This window comes from Mandrillus leucophaeus, unplaced genomic scaffold, assembly GCF_000951045.1.
Source record: "Mandrillus leucophaeus isolate KB7577 unplaced genomic scaffold, Mleu.le_1.0 Scaffold71, whole genome shotgun sequence".
NCBI lineage: Eukaryota > Metazoa > Chordata > Mammalia > Primates > Cercopithecidae > Mandrillus > Mandrillus leucophaeus.
In genome coordinates, this window is record NW_012107697.1 from 2339230 (window position 1) to 2348002 (window position 8773).

At 56.9% G+C, this 8773-nt stretch overlaps 2 protein-coding genes across 2 annotated transcripts in view; both read right to left on the minus strand.

Moving 5' to 3' along the window:
* C1QTNF5 (C1q and tumor necrosis factor related protein 5) overlaps positions 1-498 on the minus strand; it is a 2178-nt gene extending 1680 nt beyond the window's left edge. The window contains exons 1-2 of the mRNA XM_011965009.1: positions 430-498; positions 95-203 (exon numbers count right to left, since the gene is read on the minus strand). Of these exons, the coding sequence (XP_011820399.1) occupies positions 95-203; positions 430-498 (178 nt within the window). The remainder of the gene's footprint in view (positions 1-94; positions 204-429) is intronic.
* Positions 499-760: 262 nt separating this feature from the next.
* MFRP (membrane frizzled-related protein) lies at positions 761-6074 on the minus strand. The gene is made up of 13 exons (XM_011964943.1): positions 5861-6074; positions 5674-5776; positions 5448-5561; positions 5175-5330; positions 4821-5034; positions 4275-4405; positions 4022-4147; positions 3700-3776; positions 3205-3353; positions 2265-2395; positions 1988-2119; positions 1260-1387; positions 761-1174 (listed from the first exon to the last, which is right to left on the minus strand). Exons 1-13 carry the CDS (start codon positions 5912-5914, stop codon positions 950-952), a joined length of 1740 nt encoding a protein of 579 aa, XP_011820333.1. The 5' UTR covers positions 5915-6074; the 3' UTR covers positions 761-949.
* Positions 6075-8773: the final 2699 nt, after the last annotated feature.

Consider the following 8773-nt stretch of genomic DNA (forward strand, 5'->3'; position numbering starts at 1 on the left):
TAGGAGCGGCCAGCCCTCCCTCCCACCGCCGGCCCGCGCCAGCCTTTCCCACAGTCCCCTCCCCAGCCCCTTTCCCCTCCTCCGCCAGACTCACCCCTCCTCCCGGCTCCCTGATGGCCTCCTTCGGGGCGCTCGCTACTCCGGACCCTCCAGTCGGTGGTGCTCCAGCCCCCGCGCCTCTCCCCGGCGAGGCGCCCCCTGCCCTGCCGTCACCCCAGTCCTGGTTCGCTGCCTGCCGACTCCGCTCTTCTCCTCCCAGACTCCAAGAGGAAACCAGTTGTTCGGGGGCCAAGAGCTCCCGGACCGGGAAATAGCTGGGAAATAACTCGTGGTGTCGCCCGGCGGCCGGCCAAAGTTTAGGGGGAGAAAGGAGGGGTAGAAAGACTTGAGCTGGGCACAGAGAGGCAGAGCTTCGAGAGACGGACACACAGGGCACCTCCTGTTCCCGGGGCCGGAGGAGAGGCGGGGCAGTGGCAGAGACCAAGGACCAGACCCCATTTCAGGGAGATGAGGGTGGAGAGTTCTAGAGGCAGACAGCCAGTTGGATCCCTAAGGCCTAGGACAGGGCCTGCCACATGAGTAGATGCTCAGTACATTTCTGTTGAATCAAGGAAAAGGTCAGAAGGCAGGCGATAGAGAAGCTGAAAAAGCAGATGGAAAGGGGAAGAGGCAGAAGGCGGGAAGTCTGGGTCAGAGGCCTGGATGGAAAGCGGTCTCGATTGTCCAGTGGCACAGTGTGGGGCCAGTCAGCAGCCTGGGGCCAGTAAGGGGACAGGAAGGTGCAGGGAGGGTCCCATGAGCCCCAGCTGAGGACTTCTCCTCCCCCTCCCTGGGAGCCCCAGAGAAGATAGTTAGAGACCCTGCTGGTGCCCCTTCCTTTTTCCCCTGTGTGCCAGTCCTGACGGGCAAAAGAGGACGGGCAGAAAGAGGGCAGGGGCTGGCTTCAGGGTCAGGGCTGGGAGCAAGCTTCCAGACCAGCTGCCTCTGGCAGTCTGTTGCAGTTGAAGGGCCAGGGGGTGCCCAGTAGTGCCAGGCCAGACTGGCACTGGTGCTCTGCTTCCTGGCAGACAGAGCGGCAAGGGGGCAGAACACTGCCTAGTGGGGTGCAACGGGGCACAAGCAGCCCACACAGGAGCCTCCGGAAATTCTGGTAGCAGGGCAGGCTTGTCAGGCTCTGCGGAGGGACAGCGGCCTTTAGGCACCTGCTCCCAAGCTCCCTCCCCTCCCAGGCCTGCCCTCCTTCCCTCCACCCAGAAGACCTTGTAACCGCTGAGGACTTCTACCACCTCCTCCTGAGTGGCCATGCCCACCCAGATGTTAGGGAAGGCCGTGGTGTTGTAGCTCAGACCGAGGCACATCTCCACCTGGACAGGCTCACAGGCCAGCTCTGCAGGGGTGGAGGGGAAGGCCACTGTGGGGACTGCTCACTGGCTGTGTGGCCTGTGGCAAGTCACCGAATCACTTGGTCCTGTGTGTACGTGGGTCCAATGGGGGTGGTTGTGAGGAAGCAAGGGGATAACAAGGAGGGAGGCTGTACACACACTGAGGATCCCTGCCATCCCTGAGAGCCTGCTCCAGCATCAGTTGCCAGCCCCGGGCATCACGCAGGCACGTCTTTGACCTCAGGGAACATGGGGCACCTGCGTTTGCAGGGACCGCTTGGGCATCTGGAAGAAACCCCCTGCTCTGTGTAAGAGGATGCCTTCATCTTACATGGGCTGTGGAAAGGGGCTCTGGGTGACAGAAGGGACTGGTTCTTGGAGTCCCACCACTGATTCCCAGATTCCCATTTCCCTTGGGGTGACACTCAGTGCCATTGCCACCACCAGCCGAGTGTCTTCCAGGACTCTGCGAAGTGGTCCCAGAGTCAGCTGGCCCCGCCCCCTCAGGGAGGATGGGATGGGATGGGACGCTATTCAGTACAGCAGCAGGGTTCTGTGAGGTGAGCACCCAGCCTATTCAGGGTCCCCAGGGGCAGGCTTCTCACCTGGGGGTGGGAACAAGGGGCGGCTGCAGTTGTCATCGCTGCCATCGGTGCAGTCTCTCCACATGTCACACATCCACTGCACACCCTTACACCCTCCTGCCTGGCAGGAGAGCTCACTGGGCCCACAGGGGTCTGCAGGCACAAGGGGCATGGCAGTGCCCGGGGACATACCTACACTCCCAGTACCCCCAGAGTGTCTTGACCAGGGTCCAGAACCCTTCTCTGTCCCCCTGGAGGTGCCTCTACTGCCCACACCCACTTGCCCAGGGGCACCTACTCTCCGTGGCATTGAAGGCCAGGTAGGTGGCTGAGAAGCCTCCACTGCTGATGCCATGATCTGTCCTAAAAAGCACAGCCAGCTCATGGTGTGAGGAGACGAGGTGGGGGGGTGGCACTGCTCCACAGAACCTGCCCAAAGCAGATAGCATTTCTGGGCACCAGCCCTGGCTGACTGAGGGGGCACTGCAGCCTCCCACAGGCCTGGCTCTGAGCTGGAGCCCTGGATGATGCCAAAGTTGATGGGAGACACAGGGTTAGGGTCTGGTGAGGAAGACACACATATTCAGCAGACAAAGCATTAAACAAACTGCTTGAACTTGAGCCACTTCGAGATGGGGAAAAATCAGCAGGGCAGCCTGGCGTTGTGGCTCACACCTGTCATCCTAGCATTTTGGGAAGCCAAGTCGGGAGGATCACTTGAGCCCAGGAGTTTGAAACCAGCCTGGGCGATATAGTAAGACCTTGTCTTTACAAAAAAAATTAAAAAAATAAATTATCTGGGCGTGGTGGCATGTGCCTGTGGTCCCAGCTACTTGGGAGGCTGAGGTGGAAGGAGCGCTTGAACCTGGAAGGTCAAGGCAGCAGTGAGTCATGATAGTGTTACTGCACTCCTGCCTGGGTGACAGAGTGAGATTCTGCCTCAAAAAAAGAAGAACAAGAAAAATCAATGAGGGTTTGTAAGGGAGGTGGAGGTGGCCCCTGCCGGTGGGGAGAAACTGGGGCAGGGAGAGGTTTGGGGAAGGACCTCCTGGGCACAGGGAGAGTGTGGGGTGAAGGTTTTGAGGTGAGAGCTGTCTTTAGGGTAATGGTGAAGAGACCCCCGGCCTAGAGTAGCAGAAGAAAGTGAAGCTGGGGAATGTGCTCCTGGCCGACACGGAAGGCGGGGGTGGCAGACTGTGAGGATGGAGTTATCCGTGGCTCTTCCCTGGCTCCTGTACCTGCCCAGGAGGCTGAAGGCCCCTGAGCTGCTGGTCTCATACACCTCCACGTAGTCAAACTTGCACTCATCCTGAGCCTCCAGGCTGAAGTTGTGGAACTGCAGTTCTATGCTGTGTCCAGCCGGCACCGAGATATGCCAGGTGCAGAGCTGGGGGAGGGCACAGGTGGGCAATTCATGACCCCTTCTGTCTCATCCTGGGCACCCAGGCTGAGCTCCAGAAGGGTCTTCTTCCCCCACTGCTGGCTGGGGAGTGGGGTCGCGCTTTCATCATTGGTGGCTCTTAAGGGCCTGGTTTCAGAGGTGAGTTGACCCAGTGTGGGCACATCTGGGTACACATCAGGCACTTACTAATATCCCCCATCCCCCGTCTGCTTGATCTGTGACCTTCCCAAGTAGAAGGTAGTGTCTATCATGCCGTTCCCATTACACTGACTTGGGTGCTCAGGTGCTTCCATGTGTGCCCCTCCCCCTCTGCATGGAGCACCGTGCTTACCTGTTGGTGAGGGTACTGCTGCAGGTAGTTGGGAGTAGAGAAAGTGCCCTGGAGCCCAGTCAGATTCCCCCCACACCCTGTAGAGAGATGAAAGGGCTTGTGAGTTTGCTAGGATCCGTGCTTCCATCCAATAGTGATTGTGGGCAGTGACTGCAGAGCAAGAGGTTTGGCCATGCCCATGGGAAGCAAGTTCTGGGCCAAAGAATGACAAAGGAGGAAATGCTGGCGGAGGCCCTGGTTTGAGGCTGGACCAGAGCTGGGGGGCCCAATTTGAACCCAGATCAGATGCCTGAAGCGAGGACCCCCCATGCCTGGCCCGTACCCGAGAACTTGGCACTGCAGTTGGTCTCATCGCTGCCGTCAGCGCAGTTGGCAAAGCCATCACACACTGAGTCAGGTAGCAGACAGATGAGCTGGTCACAGCGGAACTCATCATGGGCACAGCTCCCTGGGTGTGGGCACCAGGAGTCAGGGAGGCCCCGAGTCTCCACCCCTTTGGCAGGGCTGGGAGTGGGTGGAGGGGAAGAAAGTGGACACTCAACAGGCAGCTGGGGACACGGTGGGAACACACTCACCATGCCCAGGGGCCACAGCCTGGTACCAGGCATGGAAACCAAATCCTTCCACACTGCTGTCAGAGACGAAGGCCACCAGGAGGTGGCTGGCATTGGTGTTGAGCGTGGGGGGAGGCACCCTCCCACAAATCCTGCAAGAAGCCGGGTTGGGGGTGATGGAGGCTCCAGGAGCAGGGCCAGCTGGAGAGGAGCTTGCCTGGGCCTTGCAGTCCTATTTTCTTAACCCCCAAACTGGTCACCATGTGGTCAAAAAGTCTCCTCTGATGTCCCAGGGAGCTCTGACCTTCTTAGCATCTGCACATTTATCCTTGTAGCATTTACTCATAGGAAGATAGAAAGGAGATCCATGTTACAGACTAGGAAACAGGTCAGAGAGGGGAAGTGATCTTCCTCACGGCACACAGCAAGGTGGTGGCAGAGCTGGGCCCAGAGGTCTAGTCTCTCAGTTTCTTCCTCGGTTAGCCCTTCCCCCTGCCACTCCCTGATTCTGCTCTTTAGATAGTGGTTCAGGACACGGTGGGATGTCCTGGGGACAGAGGGACCTACCTGAGGAGGGAGCCTTCAGGCTCAGGGGAGATTTCCAAGCGATCAAAAAGGCAAGAGGCCACACTCTCTATGCTGAGGGCTTCGATTTTGAGCTGTATTGCATGGTCTGTGGCCACCTGGATGCGCCACATGCAGTGGGTGTTGGGGGGGTAAGGGTCTGGGTAGTTGGGACTGCTGAAGAAGCCCCTTGGGCCAGAGAGGAGGCCTCCACAGGCTGCGGAGATGGAGGTCAGAGTTCAGAGGTCAAAACGAGTGAGGTCCTTTATTCTCCAAGGTACCTCTTCCTCACCCTCCCCTCGCCCCCACCCCATCATCTTGGGCCCTTCTCCGGGAAGACCTGCCCTGAGTACTCACTGGCCTGTGGGGAGGGGCTCACACCTGACTCCTGCTGCCCTTTAGGGGTCCCAGCTGCCTGAGAGGTGGTGATGGTGGGGGTGGTGGTGGTGGTGGTAAGGCCTCCGGCAGGCAGTGGGCTATGGGAGGCCCCAGGTGGGGGTGCAGCCTGCAGCTCTGGAGGCGGGAAGATGGAGGGTGGCGTTCAGAGGAGCTGGATCCTGGGAGGCTGGGAGAGCGGCTGATGGAATTTCATTCCAAAGCCCTCCTTTCAAGTTGTCCCCGGGTACTTACGGGCCAGGATGATGGCCACCAGCAGCCCGAGCAGCAGGAGCAGCAGGCTGGCAAGCAGGAGGACACAGAGCCAGGAGAAACGGCAGTCTGGCCGCAGCCCTCGAGGACGCCGACCTGCGAGCCGGCAGGTGGGGTTTTGAGAGCCCCTTCTGTTGGGCATTTGTCATGCTGCCCTTGGCTCCTGGGCCTCTCTGTCCTCCCCCAGGTCACCCCCTGGGATGGTTACCGTGCCAGGGAGCTGGGACACTATAGCTGGCATCCTCTGGGAAAGCTGGGGGAGGGCAGGATGGCCCAGACTCAGGCTCGAAGGCAGGATTGCAGAACTCGGTCTGGAAGGGAGAGACTTGAGGGCTGAGGCAGTGGTGACCACTGGGGTGCTGGGTCTTAGGAGCACGATTCTATGTGGCCCTTACCTTGCTCGATTCTGTTGCCTCCACGCAGAGGATGACATCTGAGTAGTCCTTCATGGCCCAAGGCTCTGCATGGCTTTCTGGAGTCCCTGTGACAGCCCAAGACCCCCAAGGGCCCACTGTCTGACCACAAACTCCCTATCAAAGGGGCAGCCTCTACTACCCAAGGGAAAAGGTTGCCAGGCTAGACCAGCTCTTGGGCTGTCCTTGGTAGAGTGGTTTGGCCTATGGGCTACTCTGTCTCTGTGTGAGGGAAGGGATGGCAGCCAGGAAGAATTCACAAAGGCACGAAATGGTCCCTTAATCCCACTCAGCTGAGGATGCCGAGGCCAAGTCCCTGGCACAGGGTGGCCGTTCTTAAAGGCACAGGCGGTGGCTGAGAACACCCAGCAGAGGAAACTAGGTGCTCTGTGCGGGGGTGTGACGAGGGGAGCTCTCCATCCCCAGCACCCAAGGCACTGAGTGAGCACTTGGGGTGTCGCTGGGAGAGGAGAGAAGTTGCAGGCAGAAGGGAACCTTGGGTGGTCTGAGAAAGAAGCAGGGTGGAGGGGGTGGACAAAGCCAGCTGCCCACCTTTCCTCCCCACCAGGGTTACAGGGGCACTGACCAGGTCGGGTCTTTGGAAGGGCCCTGGTAGATCACCAGTGGTGGTGTGACCAGGACAAGGAGAGAAGGACATGGCGTGAGCCAGGGACTGACTGCTCATTCCTGGGACCCCTAAACCCACAGGAGAAAGGACAGGGAAGGGGGAGAAGGTGCCCAGGTCTTAGGGAGGGTTGGGGTGTGGAGTCTAGCCATCGGGGCTGTTGCACGGTAGGAAACCCACACACTGCAAACAAGATTACTGCACGCCTCTTTTTCCATGGGCGAAGTCCTCTTGGAAAATCCCAGCTTAGCCCTGCTGTCCTCAGGGAGAAAGGAAAGGGATTGGTAATCTGTTTTGTGTTAGCCATGCTTAGGCCGAGAGTTTGGCAGGGAGGGAAGTGGGGAGAGAGCCTCATATTTCTGGCTACTATTTGTAGAATGTCTGGGCAAGAGGGCTACATGCAGTTTATCTCCTTTCATAACTATAAGGTAGCGTCACCATTTTACAAATGCTGGTGCTGGGCTCTGAGAGGTTACATCACTTTCCCAAGTGATGGGAAGATACAGAGATGAGAGTTGAGCCTAGGACTAGATAGAGCTTAGGCTCACGTTTTCTATGATGTACCTCTTTCACCCCACATTGGGGCTGAGGCATGCTGGGGTAGCAGAGGGATCAGAGTGACACGGGGGCAGAGTGAGGAACCCCTTGGGGATGGAAGCAAAGAGGGCTTGGGTGACAGAGCAAGACTCTGTCTCAAAAAAAAAAAAAAAAAAAAAAAAAAAAAAAAAAAAAAAAAAAAGGGGGGGGGCCAGGTGCGGTGGCTCACGCCTGTAATCCCAGCACTTTGGGAGGCTGAGGTGGGTGGATCACCTGAGGTCAGAAGTTCAAGACCAGCTTGGCCAACATAGTGAAAGCCCATCTCTACTAAAAATACAAAAATTAGCCGGGTGTGGTGGTGAACGCCTGTATTCCTGGCTACTTAAGAGGCTCAGACAGAAGAATAGATTCTGTCTCAAAAAAAAAAAAAAAAAAAAAAAGAAAGAAAGAATGTAAGGGAGTCTTTTGAGAAGTGTGGTTCACTGGACAGAGATGAAGAGAGTTTACTGGGCCGTAAGTCCGGAGATTAAATGCTGTGTAAACTGAAGAAGCAATGGCTTCCTCTGATGGGGCCAGCAGGAGGACTTCCTGGAAGAGATGAGCCTTTAAAGTTTGAGGGTTGAAAAGGATTTGAACAGGCAGAACTTGGGGGTTGGGTAGGGAATTCCAGGAAGGAGGAGAGGCTTAGCACTGCAGCCTGAGGAACTTGGTCACAACTGGCCTGTGGGTGGGGGGACAACAGAAGGGAGGCCAAGGGAAGGCCTGGAAGACCAGGAAGTTTTTCTCTGCTTTGCTGTTGCCAACGGCCATCCTGGACTACACCCAGGACTCTGCGGGCACACGCACTCCTGCACCTGGCTGCGTTATGAAGGGGTTTCTGGAGGAAAGGAAGGAAGCCAGAGGCCAGCTCAGGGTTGGGGAGTGGCACACCTGAAACACACTGAGAGTGAAATCCACTGCAGACCCCTCAGCTCATCGCCTCATTTCACCCTTATTCCAGCCCCGACAACAAGAGGAGGGAGGTGTTTTCCTCTCATTTTCTGGATGTCACCGAGGCTCCTGGAAGTTAAATGCCTTTGCCCAGAGTTGTACAGCTGCCCAGGGGCAGGGCTGGGTTGCAGAGCTGGGACTGTTGGAGTCCTGGTTTCCACTTTTTTTGTTTTTGCTTTTTGAGACAGGGTCTTGCTGTGTCACACAGGTTGGAGTGTGATCACAACTCACAGCGGCCTCCACCTCCCAGGCTCAAGCAATCCTCCTACCTAAGCCTCCCAAGTAGCTAAGACTACATGTGTGCACCACCATGCTTGACTCACTTTGTAGAGAAGGGGGCCCCCTATGTTGCCAGGTCTCGAATTCCTGGGCTCAAGCAATTCTCCTGCCAAAACATCAGGAAATTGGAAAAGCCAATTCCTTGATTTTGGAATGCCTATTTAATGGGCATTCTGTTTAGTTTGGGCAGTGCCATACTTACCTACATCAAGTGTATTGTTCCGGAAAAGAAGGTAGAAGCATCCAGAGACATGAGAGGAACTAAATACTTGCTAAATAGGGACAATGTTGGTTAAAAAAAAAAATTTGCTGAGGATCACCCACCATGAGAATCTCAATGGAGCTTCGATGGCGTAGTCCTGGAAATGGAAGTGGGGGAAATGGACATTTGTGGAGTTGCTGAGTACCTACTATGTGCCAGACACCCATTCCTCCCCTCCCCTCCCCTCCCCCCCCCTCTCCTC

Coding starts and splice junctions, on each gene's coding strand:
- MFRP (XM_011964943.1), bottom strand. CDS start 5,914: ATGAAGGACTACTCAGATGTCATCCTCTGCGTGGAGGCAACAGAATCG. Junction 2,396..3,204: donor GCCTTCAGCCTCCTGGGCAG/GTACAGGAGCCA, acceptor TGCTTTGGGCAG/GTTCTGTGGAGCAGTGCCAC. Junction 2,120..2,264: donor GGCCTTCAATGCCACGGAGA/GTAGGTGCCCCT, acceptor TTGTGCCTGCAG/ACCCCTGTGGGCCCAGTGAG.